Below are 23,741 nucleotides of genomic sequence, written 5' to 3'. Positions count from 1 at the left end.
GTCTGCCCAAGGCAGAGCAGAGTGCTTACTAGGACTCCTCCTCTCCAGGGTCTTTCCCCCACAGTCCCAGGCTGCCTCTGCACACAACCCCTCTCTGGCCTGCCTGTTTTATTTCTCTGCAAGTTCTGGATGACCAGTGGGGAGAGGAGATGGCCGCAGCAGGAGGGGGAGACTCCCTGGATTCTTTGGCAGCCTGTCTCCACTCTGCCTCTTGGCCACCCTCCCCTCCAGCCTCCGCTGCAGTCTCAGAGTCAGAGTCTCTCAGAGTCTGCAGAGTCGCTGCAGTCTCTCTGCCACATTCTCTTCCTGTTCACTAAACCCTGCCACCTCTTCTGCTGCTGGCACCTCCTCCCCCCAGTCTGCTCTTTCTCCTTCTGACCACTCATTGTCACACCACCAGCAATCCCCTGGCTTGGAGCCTTCTTCCCCTGGAGGTTCCCTAGGGGCTTCTCTGGCTGTGCCTCCCAACACTCCTCTGCATCCAACAAGTCCATGATACCTGCCATCACCACACTTCACAGTCCTGCTTTTTTGTGACACATCCCTCCTTGGGTGATCTTCCTCTTCCCAAGGGGCACCGTGCCTGCATCTCTGTTCCAGGACAGTCCACTCTGACCGAGCAAGAATTTCCTCATCTTGCACAGTAGCTTGAAGTTTAGATACGTGGCCCTCAGGTTGCTGGACCTTCTCTTCCAGCAAGGCAACTTGCACTTGCTGCTGGTGTAGTTTCACATGTTTTCAGGCAGGAAGGCAAATACAGCACAGGTGTTGCAAGTCACTTCGGTAGTTCCCTCACCATTCATGTCTCTTGTACACCCTGATGTGTACCTCCCCCCCCCCACACTTGTGAAAGAAGAAAGTAATGTATGAAATTGCAGTGATGAAAAGTTTTAAGTGCAAGCCTGTCCATTATGAAAAATTATTCACAGTTTTTGAGTGCTTTCTAATTCACAGGGATTCTCTGCTTACAGGTCAGTCCACCTAACATTCTGTGCTTGCCTGTACTGAACATACCAAGAAGAGAATTCTGCTACTGCACAGAAACGAGGTTTATTTTGGAGGAACTGAATCTCCCAGAGTCTCTCCATATCTTCTGTGATGAAATCAATTTGTATCAGCTGAACAATGAAGGGAAATTGTCTCTTACACTTGTGAACAGCAGTGCACTAACAAGGTATCATGCTCCATATCTGATTACTAGCAAACGTGAACTTGGCAAAGATTTACCCTTGGTAAATCTTGAAAATCCCAAGTGTGAGACTTGGCTTTGTTCTCATCAGAGTGCAAGCTGTTGATGAATATGCAATGAAACAGTTAAGACAACAAAACCCCTTAACTTTTCTGTACCTATTTACACAGTTCATGTGATTACAAAGATCACATGTTGGAGATCACACACTCAAGTCATAGATGCATGAATGTTCTATCTTTTTATATCTCTCTCTGCTTATATCTCTTTCTTGCCCAGCAACACATAGATATGCTCTGAGTGGTACAAGAATGCCCAGTTTTGAGGGGTGCTGTGAACCCTTCCCTTGTTTGATCTGTGAATAGAGCACAGAATTTCTGGATGGGGTTGCTCAGAAGGGCCCTGTGTTTCATGCACCCATACAAAGCTGTTATAATGACAAAGTGCTCATAAATGACATCATCAAGAACACATTAAAGGCTGAGTGCTTTTCAGCTACTGTGTGCCATCAGCATATGGATTTCCACTTGGCAGAGGGACTTTTCCCTCTCTCCTCCCCCCATGTGAGCCCCACATCCCCTTCAGATCTGCTCCAGGGGGGTGGGGGAAGCCCTAGAACAGATTAAGGGTGTGTGTGGGATAATGTTCCATTGCACAAGAAGAAATCCTTGCACTGACAGAAGGAGAGACTTAGTGCTATGTTGGATTTCACCCTAAGGGCCAAATGAGGTGTGATGTGAAATGCAGTTGTGCAGCTAAAGTGCAAACTTTTAAAAAATGGAAATAGCATCAGCTGTGGGCACAGCTGATAGTTTATTGAGATGAGAACAGAATTTAAGCATTTCTTCCTGCTCTATGGTCCTCAGCTCTTCCTCTGGAGATGATATTTGCTTTCAGGGTGGGTGGGAGAATTGAGCCCCCTCCCCCCACCAATTGATGTCAGTTGGATTATTTTTACACAAAAACTTGTTGCTTTTTAAAAAGAGGAATAAAAAGTGTTTTTTTCCTGGGAGTACTCAAGGTACGCAGTACTGGCACCTTCTTCCTTCATTTCTTCAGTTCTGGTTTCTACCCTACTTTCCCCACAGTAAATCTTTAAAGGGAAGCCACATTTGGCAACTAGCTGAGCTCCACCCTCCTGCAGAAATAGATGGGGAGGGAAGATGCTTCGCTTCCTCTCTGGCAGTGACTGAAAACTGGCACACAGCAGTTGTCCTCCTTCCAAAGATACACTGAGGATGAAGTTGGAGGGATGAGCTTTGGGGATGAGACAAAGAGCCCTTAAGCAAAATTAATTTTGGGTTACTTTTTGTGTATATTCACAGATCATAAGTCAAGTGTTTTCTGGGACTAGCAGGGAGGGCAGGGAGGCTACTCGTAAGAAAGAATGCCTCTCCATCTCACCATTTAAAATATGCCAGTGTGCATATCCTGTAGAACTTCTTTGCACAATGGAGGAAGTAATGAAAGGAAAAACTGTGTGAATCAAACTTCCTCTTTTTCAGCTTCTGACAAAATGCAAAGTGCAGCTTGTGTAACAACCCTGTGAACCCATCCTGCTGGGAGGAGTGGGTGACAGACATATAAAGGCGATTTCGGTGCTGGCATTCTTTTCAAAACATCTTAAATAATAATGACCAAAATGGAATGGCATCATTGTGTTGCTTAACTGCATAGTATCAACTAACTGCATTTAGATGACTTTGCTATATAGTTCAGAGAAAACTTTTGAAACCTTTGCTTTTATAGTGAAGATAAAAATTTGGAATCAGCTGTTGTCAGAGTCATCAACCCTGAAGAGCGATGTGATGGCAACCTGGAGACCTCAGCATCGTCTTCCTCTCTGGTAGCAAAAGAGATTCTCCAAGAGGCACCAGAGTTAATCACTCGGCAACTGGCTCATCTTCTCAGAGGTGAGAGATTGTTCTTTATATTAAATACTGAAAGGTTTAATGGAGTGTTTCTGAATCCAGTCATGCAGAGAGACTGTGATCCATTCTTTGGTTAACAATCCCTTGAAAGACCATAGGAAGCTGCATGAAGGAAGCAGGGTGCAAAGAGTTTGATAAAGAGTAACATTATGTGGAACAATAAAAATGTGCATTTAAAAATAGGAATGACTAGGGTGTTGAGTGCAGATATCTGCATGTCAATTGAGTAGGAGAATATCTTCTGTGTCTAGCTTTGTTTCTGGGGCATGTCGGATTTGGAAATAAATGCCATAGCGCTCAGCGAATATTATCAAAGGTATATGACCTAATTTTGTCCTCTGCCGTCCTTAGGGTGACTATTTAAACTATTTAAACAAAAAGGAGGAACTGCATCACCATAATGAGGGCAAAAGAGGACTTGGATGTGGATATTTTTTAGAGGTTAACTTATGTATAGATGAAATGCAAATTTAGAAATAATAATAATAATAATAATAATAATAATAATAATATTTATAGCCCAGCTTCTTTCCTGACAAGGACTTTAAGCTAAAATAGGAACCGCTGAAAACACAGGGAAAAAAACCATTAAAATACAATTAAACATTGATAAAATTAAAACTATATCATTACTTGCTACTCCCATCTTTGAGCCATGCAAGATTCCAGGGAGTTCCAGACATGCGTTGCTCACGATCTGTTTCCTTTTGGAAATGAGGTACAGCTGAGACTGTGGTGTTTTTATAATATAGGGTTTATTTGCACATATATACAACCTGAGCCTACAATGGAGGGGTTCCCAGTGTTACACTCCAGGAGGGTCTTGCTTCCTCTATAGGCACAATTTAGGATTCAAGAGGACACCAGCCATGGCTCTTTGACCCTTTCTCTAGTTTGCTGCATTCAACAGACTGGCATTATTTTCCACCATCCCCACCTGCAGTCCTACTTTCCTCTCTGCATCATCTCTGCTAACTATCTCAGAATTCAGGGAAGGGCTCCATCCATTCGCCGAGTGGCACAGAGTCTTTGCTTTGCTGATGGTCCCTGTCCCTGTCTTTGTTCTCTGTTAATGGCCCATGTCTCAGGCGATCTCCTGAACCCAGGAAGCTGGTTTGACATTTATTTTAACGATTTGCTAAATCCAGCAGCTAATTTTAACATGCCAAGCATTGATTCTAACACCTTTCAGAACCAGGAGTTTACGGAAGTCTGGCACCCACAAACCCTGGCACCGACAGCTCTTAACTATAACCATGTATTTGTGTGTGTGTGTGTGTGTGTGTGTGATCGATTAAAAACAAACAGATAATTACAATGAAAACAGCACCGTACTTGCCCTTTCATTAAGGCAGTCAGTTCCCAAAACTCTCTTGGAATAAGAAAGTCTGTTTTTATCAGGAAAACTTTCTGACAGTAAGAGCTGTTCAGCAGTGGAACAGTGGATTCTCAAGAGAGGTGGTGGACTCTCCTTCCTTGGAGGTTGAGTGGCTTTGACTGTAATTTAAATATAAATACAGTACATCTTAGCATAGTGATTAGGTGACCTGTGTGCCTCCTCAGGCTGCTGTCCAGGAGCTCATTGCTGATGGACAACAATAAGGTTGTTGGTCTCCCTATTTTGGTTCTTTGTCTTTAGACTGAACTTGAAACAGAGGACCACCTCAAGCGGAGCATTGTCCTCTGTGTAGTAATGCATGTGGCTGCCTAGGCTTGCATCCTAGCTAGCATAAAATGGTGTAAACAGAATAGCAGGGGCAAGAATCCAGTTAGAGTCCATCTAGTCCAGTATTCTGTGATGGCGAGATAGTCAAACACCCTGTGAAAAGGCATGTGTGAACCACGCAGGGTGGAGAGGACAGGACACCCATCTCCTGGCTGTCCCCAGCATTCATTTCTGGATAACGTTCTTCACATAGGATCTATTCTGGTGGCAATTAAAAGTCTATTTGGAATCTACTCCTTTCCTTTCCGATTGCTTTGCGTGACCCTGAATTCTGTTCTTTAGGAAGAGAATTACCTCTATTCACTTGCTGCACACCATAAAGCTTTAGATAAGGGGTAGTCAACCTTTTTATACCTACCATCCACTAATGCATCTTTCTCGATGGTAAAATTTCCTTACCACCCACCAGTGCTAGGTGGAAGGAGGATTCAGCTTGTGCTGTAGAACCCCCTACCGCCCACCTAGAATCCTGAAACGCCCATATACTGAATGTGATGAAGTCTAGATGCTTTATAACTAATCAGATTTAGCTTTATGTCAATATTACTGAAGGAGAACAAAGCCTATTCAGAGTGAAGAGGACTGCTTTCTGAATTGGGAGAACACATTCTGTTAGTGCATAAAGGTAAAGGGGTAAAGGGACCCCTGACCATTAGGTCCAATCGTGACTGACTCTGGGGTTGCGGCGCTAATCTCACTTTACTGGCCTATGGAGCCGGCGTACAGCTTCCGGGTCATGTGGCCAGCATGACTAAGCCGTTTACCTTCCCGTCGGAGCGGTACCTATTTATCTACTTGCACTTTGACGTGCTTTCGAATTGCTAGGTTGGCAGGAGCAGGGACCGAGGAACGGGAGCTCACCCCGTCGTGGGGATTCGAACTGCCGACCTTCTGATTGGCAAGTCCTAGGCTCTGTGGTTTAACCCACAGCGCCACCCGCATCCCTGTTTAGTGCATAGATAAGACTAAATAAAAAGCTTAGCCTTTAAACAATAAATGTTTGCTTTTTAAACTAGTTCCTTATCTGTGTACTAAATGCTTGTTTTTTAAAAATGCAATCTCATTATAATATATTTCAGCCCTTAGGCTTCATAAAGGTAAAAAATAAAAGTATGCAAATCCTTCAACAGCTAGAAAGAGATGATATTTGTAAAGGAATCAGCACCAGCAGGGCTATGCTAACAGACATATCGGTGCAAAGATTATACTTACTGTGAGGTAGGTTTCATGTTCAAATTGTTTTAAAGATCTGCTTTTCCCTGATATCTTTGTCATTTCTTCATGTGCACAGTAAATTACTTTTTCCCGGTGGACTTTATCAAAACCTGCTTCAAGAATCAAAATACTCCAAGACAGGCTCTACCGTGAGTCAAGGCCTGCCCCATTTCTGGGCTTATGCCAGAAGCAAACAATTAGAAAACCTGCCAGAGACTTGAGCCTGTATAATTTTATTTCCCGAGAGCCGTTGACTAGGGGATGGTTGCCAAACTAAGGATCCATTAAATTGCTGAATCATTACATTTTTGGTGGGAGCCAGCTGGCAAGGATGTAATTCAGTAAACTGACTGTCAGGTATCTTGGGTCAGTGCACTCTCAGAAATACCTCCTTCTGTTTATTTGTATAAGGCCTTGAAGGATGCCACAAGGAGCACAGATTGTAACATGTAAACACAGACAAATTTAAAAAGGAAACCACCATTGTAACTCATGGCATAAATTAGATGCAGACTCCAAAATTCCATCCATTGCTGTGGATGGTCTAAGGGGGCTTCCAGTGATTGGGTGGGGGTAATTTTATTTTTATGTTGCTCACATTGACTGTTATAATAAGTTCCCTTTTAGAAGCTTAGAAGGAAAGCTAGCATTTGAAAAGAATGTTGTTTGCAGAATGGATGGCTCATCCTTTTCTTACATGGTCACAAAGGCTGAGTGAATTGCATCAGTAATCTTTTATAGATTTCACTCTGAAAAAGGGAAGGGGATTTTCCAAAACCATGAAAACAAATTTAAAATACTGTCAGGCAGTGCTAAGATTTTCAGAGGGTGGCAAGAAAGAGTGGAAACCGCCCTTCCCCAGCACTTTTAAGGAGAGAAAAGGAATCCAGTAAGAACTTTTGGTTAAAAAATATACTCCTCACCACTACCACCATTAGTCCTTGTCCTCTGCAGGAGAATCTCCTGCTGTTGAACGTTTTCTAGAAGTAATCTACAATAGGAGCTCTTGTCTGAACAGATGGAGGGGACTCCATTTTTATTTCAAATCCATGGCACCTCTCTGTAGCTGTTTTATGTCACATTCAAAGAATCAAACAAATAAAAGTGACTTCTTTGCCAGGACAGCATCTGAATTTTGTGCACCTAATGCTAAGACTGATGTGCAGAGAACCTAGACAGGAATGAATGAATGAACAGTGACCACTATGAAGAAGGCAGTCATCAAAGCATTAAAAAACAGAATGAGAGTATGTTTAGCACTGTCCTCTTTCCCCATCCCTCTGATACTTCTCCCCACAACTTTAGACAGATTCATCTTTTGGAACAGGGAGAATGGTATGTGTTGGCATTCTGAATGTTTTCATATGCAACTGGTTAAGAAGCTGATTCTTTAAAATAATCCATTTCAATTTACTTTTCTGTATATTGCTTTTGCTGCCCGCAACATGTACAGATGTACACAGTCTCAGCATTTATGTCTTGTAATTGAGATCCTGAATTGGTTGGCAAAAGCTGTTGTGCAATTATTGTTTAATTTGTTACCAATTGTTTAATTACACTGCGTTGACAAGTGATAAATTAAAATAAAATTAATCAAATAATGTTACTGTAGTTGTATTGAAGCATAGCCTTCTTGATCTTTTTTTCTGTACAATTAGGCTCACAAATCAGTGCTGATCTTCTAGTCAGCTTTAATTCTAAGCTAATGAGCCTGTGTTGCTTTACAACTTGGCTGCTGTTACCTATCACTTTGTGAACTCTGAGCCAATTGCTTTAAAATATGTAATAATTTATTTTCTCTTTTCTTGCCATACTTTTAGATGTATCATATGGATACCTGTAAGTTTTTCTCTGTGGATCAGTTGATTGTGGCTTTGAAATGCCCCCCCCCCCGGGTGTTAAAAAGCAAATAAATTTTCCTTGGTGGAGGTAGAAGGAATGGTTCAAAGCTATATAAACAAGAAAATGCACAATATGTGGAGATTCAAGTAGTCTGCTATGAATAAGAAAGACCGAAAAGAAATAAAAGGATAGCAGGCCATTTCTTTAAATAGTCATGAATTTTAGGGCTGATGTGGGAAAGAACATTTTCTGTCTTCTGGGCTAACTTTCTCCGGTTCACACTTCAGGGAGCATCCTCTCTTTGGCCATGGATCCTGAACAAATTACGAGAGACCAGGAAGAAGTGCTTTCAAAGTTAGAGGAGAAATTCCCAGAGCTGCTGCCTCGAGAGGATATTATCACCGCTCTACAGGAAGTTCATCTCCATGCTGATGGTAAAGGGTTTTTCTCTCCTCCTGCCCTTCACTTTTGATTCCTACTTTTAGACGGATTGGAACATGACATTCTATAAAATTAGGACACCCATTAAATGTTTTTTAAAGCACCATATACACACAGAAACAAAAATCCCACCAACCTTTCACCACATGCAGTGATTATTTATAGGATAGATGAGCAGCATTCATAGGCTCTTTTCATACTGTCTATGAAAGAAAAGTGTGGAAACTTGTGCAGTGTATTTTATCATGACCGATAGGGCATGGCTGTTAAATGGCTTCCCAGTGCTGCACACCACTGCTGGCTACCAAAAGGGAGAGAGGCAGGGCAGTGGGGCACTTGGTGCAGTGCAAGCAGAGTGGCGGGAGAGTGGCAGATTGGTTCTGCCGCTCTGACTGCACCAAGAACCCAATTGCCTTGCTGCTTTGTCATGTGATAACCAGAAGCAACGTGGGAGCATTTGGAAGTCAGGCCATCAGTGCAGCCCTGTCCCTGCCACTCCGTTGGCCACTATCACCTGCAGATACTGTTGGGCTAGAATTTCCATCATCTCTGACCATTGGCCATGTTGGCTGGGGCATTTGAAGGGCCACAGGGTCCTCTCCCCTGATTTACAGGAAGTTGATGGAAGAAATGTGGCCCTCCAACATAACATTGGTATGCTGCGCATGCAGCTGGGGGGATTGAATAATAATAATAATAATAATAATAATAATAATAATAATAATAATAATAAAATTTATTATTTATACCCTGTCCATCTGGCTTGGTTTCCCCAGCCACTCTGGGGAATATTCCCCACAGAATATTAAAAACACAATAAAACATCAAACATTAAAAACTTCCCTAAACAGGGCTGCCTTCAGATGTCTTCTGAAAGTCAGATAGTTGTTATTTCCTTGACATCTGATGGGAGGGCATTTCACTGGGCGGGCACCGCTACCGAGAAGGCCCCGTGCCTGGTTCCCTGTAACCTCACTTCTCGCAGGGAGGTGCCACCACCAAAAGGCCCTCGGAGCTGGACCGTGGTGTGTGGGCTGAATGAACAAAAGTTGGCATAAAATATAGGACTCCCATCTCTACTTCTGGTCTCGTTTCATGAACACAATTTATTTAGTTTTTGAACATTTAAAATAGTCTGTTTGCTCAAAGAAGCATGACACTGCTGCTTTTCTGTTTGAGTGTGGCTGCTGCTGTTTTGGCTGCATTCTGGTGGGTGAGATAGAATTCATGGTGATTATATTTACTGGTCAAATACTAGATATTTGGACACTGTGGATCCAGCAGGCACAGTTTCTTAGTGCGCGATCCAAACTACCGCCTTGCTATTGGGCTTTGCAAAGTGATAGGGCCACCGTTGCATCTACAGTCCTGCTGCTCAAAGCACCTGCAGTGGGAAGTGGTGGGTGGGCAGGACCAATGCTTTCATGTGGTGGTAAAGAGAGCATATTGGGGAGAGAGTGGCTCCTTGGTTGGCTCAGCCCTGCCCAGCCCTCAGAATGCTCTGTATTGAAGCGTTCTGCTTCCTCCCTTGGTGACGGCAGGAGGGAGGAGACAGGGCTTACCTGGGGCTGGGAGAGAGCTGGGTAGAAATACACTTCCACCTAATCCACTCCTCCAAGTCTAGTGTAAGAGGGTTTGCAATGCTCTTTTATGGTGCTTGTACAGCAAAATATTGAGCCCGTAGTGAATTATCACAGTTTTTCTTCAAGGCAAAAAAGGAGCAGATTTACTTTTTACATAGTAGAAATGAATTGTTATTTGTTGGGTTGCTTAGCATGACAAAGAAAACCATTATTCAGTATTCAAAAACATCCAGGATTCTTCTCAAAGTCAAATTCTTTGTTACATTCCAGTTCGCTGATTCTTAGTGAATAATGATTATGAATAATTTTCCTGTCTGTCCCACAGGGCTAAGGATTGAGGAGGCCTTGCTCAAGGATCTAAAAGAGGTGTCCGATGGAGAAATAAAAGTAGCTGTTAGCACTGTGTATATGAATTTGGAGGTAAGGAGAAAGCGAAATGTGATGGGATTGTTTAGCTTTGCCCACGGCGTTGTTTGCTGCATTGCATGAGATGAGTGCCACTTCCTGTGACTGACATATTTCTTTCCCAGGCATTTTAAATCATATGTTATTAGACAACTTGCAAAGCATTCTGGATGTGACTGCAGGTTTTGTATCTGCTATTCTGACTGGATCTGGCATTATCTTTGTGACAAATATGAACTTGACAAAACAAAAATTTGTCAGATACGTCTGCTAATGCCAGTATAATTGGCAGTGTTAATGCTTTTGAAAGGGACGCAGGTGGCGCTGTGGGTTAAAGCCTCAGCGCCTAGGACTTGCTGATCGAAAGGTCAGCGGTTCGAATCCCTGCGGCGGGGTGCGCTCCCGCTGCTCGGTCCCAGCGCCTGCCAACCTAGCAGTTCGAAAGCACCTCCGGGTGCAAGTAGATAAATAGGGACCGCTTACCAGCAGGAAGGTAAACGGCGTTTCCGTGTGCGGCTCTGGCTCGCCAGAGCAGCGATGTCACGCTGGCCACGTGACCCGGAAGTGTCTCCGGACAGCGCTGGCCCCTGGCCTCTTAAGTGAGATGGGCGCACAACCCCAGAGTCTGTCAAGACTGGCCCGTACCTTTAATGGGCGCACAACCCCAGAGTCTGTCAAGACTGGCAGGGGTACCTTTACCTTTACCTTTAATGCTTTTGAAAGTGACAGCTGAAGATTGAGACTAGCTTTGCTGTGGTGTTTGCCTTTCCTGGGAGATTTCTCCAAGTGATATCAAAATATTGCTCTCTGGGACTGCCAATTTCTTCTCTTGCATTTTACCCTTTTTGCCCTGCATTATACTATACCCTGAGAGTATATATATGCTTGTTCCCTACTGGGATTTCCTTATAAATGACAACTATTTTATCAGAGTGACTTTAGAGTAGAATTGGTTTTCTCTTAAGCAGATGAATAATATTTCCTCAGTGGGTATAGCTTACAATTTACATGTTTTGGTTTTTGGTTTTAAAAAGTCACTCAGACCTATTTACTGGGCAACTGTGTGTACATGCCTTGTTTGTGTGTGTTGGTGAACATAATGATAGCTTTTTGCACTTGCATCAATCAATCATCCACTTGTTATCCTTTGTCTTATTGTAGTATGTATTTAGATTGCCTTGGCACAGAGGCCACTAATAAATGCTTCACATATGACATTTTTCTGACATAGAGATGGCCTCTAGACCTGCAAACACATGTCTGTTGTGATGTGTGGCATTTCTGATTTATTTTGCAGGGAACATGTGACATAATATAAGCAGGTGCATTCTGGCCAGTATTCTTTCCAAACATGGATATATGTGGCTGCAGTAGACAAGGGCCCAATCCGGAGAGAGTTACTCCTACCTAATTTTTATTGCATCAAGCAGGTCTTACATTTAACTTTGGGCCAAGGCATAGATATACACGACACATTGATCTGGATGATATCCATAGAGAATAACACACAAGTACTCTTTTATAAATTGTGTCAATATCAATTCATTTCGTATGTAAGCTCCATTCAAATGAACTGAGGAACAAACCTGTGGGTTACTGAAAAATATTGTAATTTGTATTATTTACTTCCAGCTTCCACCCATCTAACATTAAGAAACCCATTTAGTGTAAGGATGCATACTAATCAAGGGTTATAGTTATTCTTGTATTCTAAAACCACATTTATGCCATACATTTAAAGCAGTGATACCACTTTAAATCGTCATAGCTTCTCCCAAAGAATTCTGGGAGCTGCAGTTTGGTAAGGGTGCTGAGAGTTGTTAGGAGACTCCTAGCCCCCTTATAGGGACGCGGGTGGCGCTCTGGGTTAAACCACAGAGCCTAGGGCTTGCTGATCAGAAGGTCGGCGGTTTGAATCCCCGCGATGGGGTGAGCTCCCGTGGCTCGGTCCCTGCTCCTGCCAACCTAGCAGTTCAAAAGCACATCAAAGTGCAAGTAGATAAATAGGTACCACTGCTACAGGAAGGTAAACAGTGTTTCTGTGCGCTCTGGCACTCGTCACGGTGTCCCGTTGTGCCAGAAGCAGTTTAGTCTTGCTGGCCACATGACCTGGAAAGTTGTCTGTGGACAAACGCCTGCTCTCTTGGCCTGAAAAGCAAGATGAGCACCGCACCCCATAGTGGCCTTTGACTGGACGTAACTGTCCAGGGGTCCTTTGCCTTTACTTTTACCTTAGGTAGTGCTAGGTATACTGCCCAGCACTCAGCTGTTACCATAATTTGGAGACTCACATGCGCTTCCCCTTGTGTAACTTTGGATTACATGATTTAAAATGTTGCTTCTATTGTACAAACTTCCACATGGCATTTTAGAGATGGCATTCAGGCTGATTATATAAATTTGTATTTGACGCCAGCAAACCAAGTAAATATGCTGCTGTTTAATCTTTTAGTAATGGCATTTGAAACAAAATTCTGACTAACTTGTGAGCTCTCCCCCCCCCCCCGGTGCCTTTTCTGAGGAGTTAGGGTAAAATAAATGATGTATGGAGCTGTAGGAATGAGACTTTGGCAGGGTACCTTACGTCTAAGGAACATTAAACATAGGGCTCTTGTTTAGCAAATAAATAACCATTCACTTCAATGGTTGCATAGTCTGGACTTGTGTGCATATTTTTGCAAAGATAAGGAGAGGCCATTAGGGATTTAATATAAAATAAAGCGCCAAGGGGTCTTCTTGTAGTCCTAGTCTTTCTGCCACATGGTGTGTTACTAATGTGCCTAAATGGGCTTAAATGAATTTGTTATCTTTACTACATTTGCAGTGTGTATATATTTATATATTATTTTAATTGCGTTCTTTATAAAAGAAAATATATCATATTTTTAGATGTTGAAAACATTGCACACATAAACAAATCATACTTTTTAAAGCATCGGATAATCTTTGCCTGTAGGTGACTTCATGATGTAGCTATTGTACAGCAGGAAGTATGCCGTGAGTTCGTCTTCTCAGATATATTCCTAGTTAAGTAATCACCTTCTAAGAACAAATGGGGCAGCCAAAGATCCATTACTGAATACCCTCTCCTCACAAGTTTAAGCAATAAAGTGGATTACTTTGGAGGATAGTTATGATACTGTTGATACCCTAGGAAATATTAAAACTCATGTCTGAAATAACAATAACATATCTGTTCAGGTTCAACAAATTTTGTGGTGCTGGTTTCTTATGCTTGAACTTGAACATTTCTTAATTATCTGCTTCCATTACAAGTAATTACTAAAAAGTAAAAGATAAAAAGATGGGTTCAGATTGAAGCAACTGAGTAATACAGCATCATGCTTCATTATAACCATATACATTTATGACTGTGGATAAGGGTTAGACTCTATTGTATAAGATGAAATGAATTTACTTCTCAGAATTCTCAAAGTTATCCTGTAGAGTTTTTTTAATATTTGAATAATTTTCAACTATCCATTGAATACGGTATCTATGTTGAACACCTTGAAATTGTTTATTTCACTATTTGACGATATTTGATAGTTGGCATGCAGTGTTATTTAAGTTGGCAGATTTTGAGACTTCATATTTCTGCCAAAATCAAAGCAATTAAGATATTCCAAAAAGTCTAAAGCACCCAAATTTAGGATTTCACATTCAAAATATAAATTTGAAATGTTTAAGTTCAAATTTGAATCTCCAAAAGAGCACATGGGAGGTGGGGTATCAGCTAGGCAAGCTGATATAGCCTAGTGTGGAATTCCACCCTATAATATTCATTCAAGTGTATATGGGTATTTCTTAACTAAGGCTGCAATCTGTACCCATTTGCCTTGGAATACTAAGCCCCCCTTGAACTTAATGTGTTTTACTTCAGAGCAGCCATGTATGGAATTGCACTGTTGTTGTCATGGGGAAAGGGGAGAAGCCTTGATTCAGAGCTGCCATTTTGGGTAGCAGCCTTGTATCCAGGGTCATGTCTAAAGCTGCTCTAATACTTGCATTATGACCATGGTACTGTATGTACAATTCTTCATACAATAGTATTTCTTGAAGCAAAGGTAACCAACCTCTATTCCATTTTGTTACATTAACTTCTTGACCTATTATATGTAGGGAAAGGAAGTCATGTTTCTGCCCCTTGACAGGGCTACCAATGTGTCCTGGCACTGGTAAGGGTAAGGGTGAATTAACTTGCTGTGCTGATGCTCTTTGGTTGGTTGCTTCAATATGGGTTAGTTGGGGGTTGGGCTGGCCAGGGCAGATTGTAGGGGAGGTTGTCTGAGCTGGGCTCAGTGTTCTTACTGCCTTCCCTTTCTCCCAACCAGTATGATAACTGTTCGGTCTGTAAATAGTATGGTTTGCTGTGGATCCTTGTGGACAGGGCCAGGAAGAATTTTTATGTTTCGTTGCTTGACTGCTGAGACCTGGGGCCTTTGCCTTCCCTTTACCAAAAAATGTGTCTTGTTCTTCACAGTGTTATTGGTCACACAACTGACTCTGGCACTTGGGGGGTGGACCATCACCACATACATCACCACAGAAAGTCAACAAAAGGGATTTTGTGGGGTCTGGACTCATAAGCCAATCTGTTGATTGACATAACACAAGGTGGCCATAGGTTGTCTCAAAGCCCCAGATTCCTTGCATACAGGTTGGGGCTCTTCTGTCAGCAGGCAGGCTGTGTGCCTTCCTGTGTTATTGTAGCCAAACTCAATGAAGTTGCGGGCAAGAAACTGTGACCATTTTAAAAACCCAGCTGCTTGTGGCCCTTCCCCTTCTTTGCTTCTCACTCCTCCCTCTCATGTTTCCTGCTGCAGGCAGAAACAGTGACACCTCCTGCATACACCTTTACCCACAACAGTCCACCAGCATTCCATGCCCAGTGAGCATTCTCAGCTTTGTAAAGATAGGCACATGGAAAATCGAGTTTATGGGTCATATCCTACAAGTCATTCCTTTCACACAAGGAGTTCTGCTTGCACAATGGAGCTTCCCTGCCCTCTCTTCCTCCATGCACCTCATCCAATCTGTTCTGGGTTTTCCCCAACCCCCTGGAGCAGATTTGGGACGAAGGAAGCAAGTGGGGACAAAAGGGGGAGGTGAAGTTCTATTGTTTTCCTTGTTCAAAGAAGACAATTTCATTGAATATAACCATATATATATTTATTTGAGTGTTGAGTCTCTCATGTATCTTTCCCACATCTTTCCTGGTCCCATATTGGTTCATTCTAGTCCATTGAGAGAGGACTGCTTTAAGAATTTTCAAGGTATGAGTTATTTTCTATGAAGCCTATGCTCATTTCTTGGGCTAAATCATTTTATTATTAGCAAGCAATAACTTAATGCTAAAACCCAAGTGTATCTCTGGCCCACTATTAGAAATGCAAAGAACAAGCCTGTTTTCAAATAGCACTCTGTGCTGCCAATGATGTATCAACACCCTATGCCATTACTCTTCTCTAAATGTGATAATAATGTGATCTGTTAACATAAAAAAGTTTGATGCCACAAAAGCAGCTGGAAATGGACAACTGAAATATGCATATATCTAACTCATATCATCAAATGCACAGTTTGATGTATGTTGTTAAAAGCTTTTCATATCTTTCTGTTCCTCTCAAGCAAAAACAGCTCCCTTTGAATGTAAATCAAGAAGTTTCAGAGTACTCATTTCTCAGTGATGGGTTCTGGGGAGATGGCTTCCTCATTTCAGATACCTATTGGGTGGCCAGGGGAAAACAATATTGGTTCACTTGAGGTGGTTTAAGGTTGCTGGTAATCTTAGTATCTTCAGGCCAATATGCACAAACAGCTGCCAAGAGAAAGTCACTTTAAATTGCTCCCTGTAGCGACTAGCTTCATGTTGCCTCTTGCCGCTGTGCATTGCTGTTGACCCTGAGTTCAATGCTTGGAATCAGAATTTTGGGGGAGAAAATAGCTTAAAATGTTTATACCTCAATCCACTGAGAATCCTATTTCCTTGGGACTGGTTCAGGGATCTAGCTCAGTGCCCAGCACACATATATTAGCACTAATTAGCATCCCTCAGAGCTCTGATGCAGCTTACATTGGCTTTTGGAGGAAAACAGGGAGGCTTCCTCAAAAAACACACTCTCTCCATTTTCATCACTGACTGACAGCAGCTATTCAGGGTTTGAGACAAGTCTTTTTCAGCTCTATCTATGGATTGAAGCTACTTCTGCCTCTTGGGTAACAAAGTAATACTTGATCCACTCCACCAGGAGTGGGGTACTGGATCCACTGATGCATTGGTGGTGCCTGCAAGGCCCTTGTGGTCTAGCTGTGTCCCACACTTGACATCTTATAGGGTGTCAAGTGTAGGGTAGCTGGCTCTTGCTTGATTACAGCCCACAGAAAAGAAGGTCTGGAAGACTTAAATTTGGCCCACAGGCTTGATATTCCCAACCCCTGTGCTACACACGTGCTATACTGCTCTCAATTACTTGTAGTCTGGCATGTTTTACTGGCCCAAAAGCTTTTGCACAACTTTCATGTCATAGGGTGTTTCTTTAGCTTCAGCAACACAAATTCATAGCTGTCAAGTGTCCCTTATTTGAAGGGACAGTCCCTTATTCCAGCGCCATGTCCCACTGCTGTCCCTTATGGATGGATGTCCCTTAAATATCCCTTAAATTTCAAAGGAAGCAGCTCCTCTCCCTCCCTGCCTGCCGGCCAGGGAGGAGGGAGGCTCTAACTGTGTTGCTTGGCTGTGTTGCTCACCCAATAAGAAGTCTAAGAACAACTTGGGGGGTGGAGCTTGCATGCCTTGTGTGTGGCTAGTTAATTTCAAGCTGAGGGGTTTTTGAATGCTGGACGCCATTTTGTTGCACATGCTGCTGTAAACTTTGCAGTGCAAAGCCAGGCCAGGGAGCCATCTTAAGTTGAGGCTGCATAGGCCTTGTGGTGCATGTGATTCAGATTCTATTCAGTTGAACCTCTGGTTACAAAGTTGGTTGGACAGTGTTCTTGAAGCTACCAGCATGAGTTTGACCAGACTGCAGGAGGACAGGAAGACTGAAGTGCCTGGAACAGGTGATGCGGCAGGTCCCTTATTTTGGCTGCTGGTCCCTTATTTTCAAGGCTTCTGGTCCCTTATTTTCAAATCTGTAAGTTGATATCTATGCAAATTTGTGTTTGTCAGCTGCTAGAGTAAGGCTGCTCAACTGTAGCTGAGAATACAAAAGCAATTTGTCTACTTGCCAATATTGGGTAAACCAGTATATCTGTGTTACGCAAATTCTGATGAAAAATCTAAAATGTTTCCACTGATTAGCTATTTTGAAAGTATTAAGAACTGAGATATTCTGCTGCAGACTGAAGCATTCCCCCCACTGCTATATAAGGTATCGCGGTTATCTCTACATTAAGTAGTCACCACCTCCTTGAGATACTGCAGGAACATAGGAAGCTGTCTTATATTGAATCACAGAGTCATAGAATTGTAGAGTTGGAAAGGGAGCACAAGGATCCAAACCCCTGCAGTGCAGGAATATGCATCTGTCCTGTATGGGGATCAAACCTGCAACCTCGGCATTATCAGCACCGTACTCTATAACTGGTCAGACTGTTGGTCTATCTAGCTCAGTATTGTCCACATTGACTGAAAGCAGTTCTCCAGCTTTCAGGTGGGACATTCCCAAACCTACTTGGAGAATACCAGGGACTGAAACTGGGACCTCCTATATGACAGGAAGATGCTTACCACAGAGCTATGTTGCTTCCCTAATGCTGACAGCCATATGCTTAGAATAATAGAATCTTAGAGTTGGAAGGGACCCAATGGTTGTCTAGTCCAACTCAGCTAAAGCATCCATGACAGATGGCCATCCAACCTCTGCTTAAAAACCTCCAAAAAAGGAGAGTCCACAACCTCCTGAGGGAGACCGTTCCATGGTCATACAGCTCTTACTGTCAGAAAGTTTTTTCGAATGTTTAGTCGGAATGGATGCTTTGCATCCATTTTTATGCTGCCTCCTCAGCACCTCCAGTTAAGGACCTCAGGTAGCACTGAGAGATGCTGGTGGTCAATAAACAGATCATATTGAGCTAGATTAGGATTGGGGAACCTTGTGCTTAGGAGTCGAATGTGGACATCCAGGTATCTCTGTGCAACCACCAGGACTTTCCTTGGCCTGTATTTCTGGTCAGACCTCACCTAGAGTACTGTGTCCAGTTCTGGGCACCACAGTTCAAGAAGGACACTGACAAACTGGAACGTGTCCAGAGGAGGGCAACCAAAATGGTCAAAGGCCTGGAAACGATGCCTTATGAGGAACGGCTAAGGGAGCTGGGCATGTTTAGCCTGGAGAAGAGGAGGTTAAGGGGTGATATGATAGCCATGTTCAAATATATAAAAGGATGTCACATAGAGGAGGGAGAAAGGCTGTTTTCTGCTGCTCCAGAGAAGCGGACACGGAGCAATGGATCCAAACTACAAGAAAGAAGATTCCACCTAAACATTAGGAAGAACTTCCTGACAGTAAGAGCTGTTTGACAGTGGAATTTGCTGCCAGGGAGTGTGGTGGAGTCTCCTTCTTTGGATGTCTTTAAGCAGAGGCTTGACAACCATATGTCAGGAGTGCTCTGATGGTGTTTCCTGCTTGGCAGGGGGTTGGACTCGATGGCCCTTGTGGTCTCTTCCAACTCTATGATTCTATGATTCCTCCCCTGCTCTGCTTTACACCCTCCATTAGTGCTTCTGCTTGGCTGTAATGTGCCCTTGATCTCTGATAAAGATTCGTTCCTTAGAATCATAGAATTGTAGAATTGGGAGAGACCCTGAGGGTCATCTAGTTCAATCCTCTGCAATGTAGGAATCTCTGCTAAAGCATCCATGACAGATATGGATTGGCTAAAAGTGACCTTAAATGTCACAAAACTCAATGTAAGGTGATGATATATGGTAATCACTTAATCTTGCACCACATAATAGGTCACAGCTGCCTCTATAGGAAATTTTTACATTGACATGGATATGAAATGTCTCTCTGTTGGGCTCTTTAACACATGCAGAAATAATTTGAAGATTTGCTGCAATAAGCAACATACATATGACAACAGGGCATAAATGTAATGGTTATATGATACAGTCAGAGAGTCATTCAGACCAAGGTGAATGGTGTCAGTATTACCTGGAGAATGGTGCAGAAGCTTTGTGAGGATTCAAGGAATGATGTGCATTTAAAGTAGAGGAAAACAAGTTATTTGCTCCTCTTGAGTACATATTTCTGTACAAACAAAATCAAGCCGTTGTGCCTCAGATTTTATGCCATTACCAATAGGCCACTGTCTTTGAAATCCTCCTTCTAGTTGTACCTAGTTCTGATGCTCTGAAGGAAGGAAAAAATAGGTAGAAAAAAAATTGATCCTGGTTTCATAGAATTGTAGAGTTGGAAGGGACTCAAAGGTCATCTAGTCCGCCCCCTGCAATGCAGAAATCTCAGCTAAAGCACCATGACAGATGCCAATCCAACCTCTGCTTAAAAACCTCCAGGGAAGGAGAGTCCACAACCTCCCAAGGGAGAAGACTGCTCCACCGTTGAATTTAGCATAGTGACTTTCCCTCTCCTTGGGGAGTTTATCCTAGAATTGATAGCGAATTGATAGCTCGTTGTCATCTTGCAGTTAATTTAATATTTTTACTTGAAACATGAAAATTTAAATTTCTGGCATTCCTATTATTAGCCAAAGCAAGTTCATGAATTAACAGTTATTACTCTTCTTTTTTTGTTTTAATTTTACCAGTCTGTAAGCTCATCTTTTTTATTCTGTTTATTTGCTGTGCACACATTGACCTTCTCATTGCTATTGGCCAAAGTAGCCGTCAATTCTACAAAGGAATTGAACTTCCTCATGTTCATTAAGATACTTCCACCATAAAAGTTTTTAATTTGAAAGGTAGGAGGTCCTTAAAACATCTTGGGACACTCGTGATCTTTTTGTCTAGGTTCTGTAGTACATGGTACACACGACATCTATATCAGCATATATGATAAAGATTGAAGTCTTAGACACACCTCTGGATGTTCACATCTGCCAAATACACACACTTTATTAGTGGCAAATGTTACTTTTGCACTGGAACAGCCCTAGGTGCACCTCTATATTGCCAAAGAAGAAATGGTTTTTAAAAAAAGATTCAGAAAACAATGAACACACAAATGGAGTGAAGGCTAAATAGTTTATTAAATAGCTCAAAGAAAGCTACAAAGCCTTATCTTAGCATGACCCCTGAAGATGGAGCTGGAGCTGTGGCCAACATGTAGCACTTTCTGTGGTCAAGCCTGCACAGAGGTTCTCACCATCTGATGTGGCTTATATATCTCTGGGGTCCATTCCCACCAAAATAACTGTTGGGGTTACATAAACCACAGCTTGTGTTCAAGTGACACATTAGTTTCTCACCAGAGTGAAATACTAATACTTGGCCGTAAGTCAGCATGGATAACATCCAAGGATTCTTTACTCCAAGTGCCATCTGAATCCTTATCTTAAGATAGCCATTCTCATACTGTTCCGTCTAGACATAGATAGGTCTGAGAAACTACTGGTTTATGGAATAAACTTGAAGGCATAGGCCCACAGGATTTCTAACCATTCCTGGCCTGTGAGGGGCAATTGCTGGGCACCAACCTGATCTTTGATACATCATCTTCTGTGATATGATATTATAACCTCTTGCTGCTCTCAAGGACACAAATTTTAAGCATGCAACAATTTTACCTGTAAAGTGTATATTCTAATATTTGACTGAGACTATGCCTCCAGTAAGCATGAGGAAGTGATTTTACTCTATATAATACAGTTTGCATGAGAATATCCTAATTTAAGATTTTATTTTCAAAATTGTATTGACACACTAAGAGAGAACATGAGAATATTTTTCTTAGATTGCTGATTTTGCCATTGTGTAAGTCCACATCTACATTTATTATTATCCTTTTGATGGCCTTCTATGTAACTATATTCATGTGCAGGTACTAAAGCTTTTGTTTTGTCCTGTTCTTTAAATCTGCAAAGTTAAACGCAATTATATTGACATATGGTGATACTGTGATACATCTTAAGGGTTAAAGGTTGAAAGAACCATGGCTTGTCAATTAGCAATGTAAATGAAACATTCATTATCCAGCATGCTGAGAAGTTGATGAACTGTACAATAAATCTGAGCCCAAGTTGCAACTGAGATAAGTCATTTTAGACAATACAGTATTTATGAAGATCTGGGACAGTGGTTTGAATTCCCTGATGAAATATTTGATTGTGTCTCCATTATTTTATGGAGAGTAAAGAAATCCTGATGTCCCAAATTAAATTTTAGTGTAGCCCAGAAAATATTTAAGCAGTGCATGCAACTCTAATATGCACCAAGTTGCAGAAGGTTACAGGAGCTCTTTTAGTTCTTATCATACCAGTGTAAATTCTGTTATTTACATTCAGCACCATTATCAATGGAATAACCAAGACTAGAATCAGACATATTCTTTGTGTGCTCTGATTTTCAAGAACAGAATACACGTTGCCTTTTTTTAAAAAAGAGAGTGATTAAGGCTGCAAGCCAGTTCCCATTTATTTGGGAGCTAGCACCATACAAATCAATAGGATTTCCATGTTTAGGATTGCAGTGTACAGTAATTCCTAAATACATTGTGGTAATAGCTAGAATGGCTTAAATTAAAGGAAGGCATGGGAAAGAACTGCACCCCTGATTTGTGGTCTATCTTGAAATAGGAAAAAAAGAGGTAAGGCTGAATACAAATGGCATTCTCATCACTGCATTGTCACCAATCATGGTAGAAAGCTTTGCGTGCCAACATGTCAAGTCAATCGTCCAGTTGTCCAGTGTGGGTATCAGCATAGTAACACACACACACACACACACACACACACACACACACACAGTGTTTTCAGTATACTGCATGCTGACTGTGTATCAGAGTAATTTAAATTCTGTATCTAGCCATGCCGTCTCAGTGATTTTTTTCCACCTATGTATTGGCATTACCATTGCACAAGTTGAGGAAAGATGCATTTGTAGAAACAAGGTATAGAAAAAAATGGACTATGTCTATGGTACTCAGGGCTGGCATTTTTGCTTTACAATCATTTTTGCGATTGCTGTGCTCAGCTGGCATAAGAAGCAATGGTGGCCATTATGGACAAGATTGGCAATGCCACTCCTGAGCAAGAAAGGGGAGGATATAGGAGGTATGAGTGGGCATGGCAGTTGAACATGCATTCTGCCGTAGAAAAATCTGCTTTTCACAGTTTGGACACATTGCTATATGCTTACTTGCCAATGCTTTATTTAATTCTTTTATCCATTTAAAGTTCATTTATGATTGTTCATATTCTTTTATCCCACCCTTTCTCTAAGGAGCTCAGAGTGATGTACATGTTTCTCTCCTATATCTTTACAAAGGTAGGTTAGGCTAAGAATTAGGGACTAACCCTAAGGTCATCCAATAAGCTTCATGGCTCGGTGGGGATTTGAACCTGGTCCTTTCTGGTCTTAATTTGATACACTAACCTTTACAATTAGACTGGTTTTCTTATTTTAAAAGTTAGAGAAAGGAATAGGTTCACAACTTAATCATCCTACTGGCATCCAGGCCTCTTCTCTGCCTTGATTATGTTTGCTTCATGATTTTATTGCCAGAAACTGACATTTTGCACAAATGCAACAGATTTTCCGCACAGACCTTTTAACATAAGGACTAGGTAACTTGAAAATAAAAATGAATTTCTGTACTGTGAAAACACAAAATAACTACTGTGTGGCTTAAACAAAACCTTAACAAACATATTCTCTTGAAATGTTGCTGTTTCTGTGGAAAGTTATGGCCACCTAGTGGCCAGGAGCTCTAGTTCTAAAAGTAAAATCACATCATCCAGTGAGATTAGATCCATTCTAGAAGCCTCAGTGCAGCGATATTTTCAAGGCCCCCAAACTTTTCAAGACCAGGGAAATGTTTGGCTAACTATCATGGGCACTAGCACATATTGGCTCTTTTGGGGGCTGCCTAGTCAAAAAATCCCATAGCTTGTTTAAGAAATTGAGTACAGACCCCACAAATAGGCAAAACAAAACAACCCACTCAAGAAAAAGCAAAAAGGTCAACTTCCCAAATAGGTAAAAAAACAACACTGAATCACACCTTGAAAGGGGCCACACACATCCCAAAACAAAAACAAACAAAATCCTAGGTGTTGGGGATGTCCCAAAATACCTTAGTTATTTTGATACAAGTATTTTGCATTTTAAAATTTTCTATTTACAGAGGATTCTGCTGTCCAGGAATATTTGTGTGTGGAATATCTGTGTGTGTGTACACACATACACACACTTATTGAAAACTAGTTCAGACAAAATAATTGAA

The 23,741-nt window shown here is 41.9% G+C and overlaps 1 protein-coding gene across 9 annotated transcripts in view; it reads left to right on the top strand.

The window, feature by feature from the left end:
- The window catches only part of PRUNE2 (prune homolog 2 with BCH domain), a 140,780-nt gene that overhangs the window by 43,539 nt on the left and 73,500 nt on the right, over window positions 1-23,741 (top strand). For all 9 annotated transcript variants that reach the window (XR_014172943.1, XR_014172944.1, XM_081930336.1 and 6 more), the window contains exons 3-6: window positions 972-1,174; window positions 2,939-3,102; window positions 8,191-8,337; window positions 10,253-10,347. Coding sequence is in view for 7 of the 9 variants with exons in the window: in XM_081930336.1 (XP_081786462.1) it covers window positions 972-1,174; window positions 2,939-3,102; window positions 8,191-8,337; window positions 10,253-10,347 (609 nt within the window). In the remaining 2 variants the exon portion in view is untranslated. The remainder of the gene's footprint in view (window positions 1-971; window positions 1,175-2,938; window positions 3,103-8,190; window positions 8,338-10,252; window positions 10,348-23,741) is intronic.

This window comes from Podarcis melisellensis (genome assembly GCF_964234715.1).
Source record: "Podarcis melisellensis genome assembly, chromosome: 11".
NCBI classification, from domain to species: domain Eukaryota; kingdom Metazoa; phylum Chordata; class Lepidosauria; order Squamata; family Lacertidae; genus Podarcis; species Podarcis melisellensis.
Note: the sequence above shows the minus strand (reverse complement) of the source record. Positions and strands in the feature narration are given on the sequence as shown.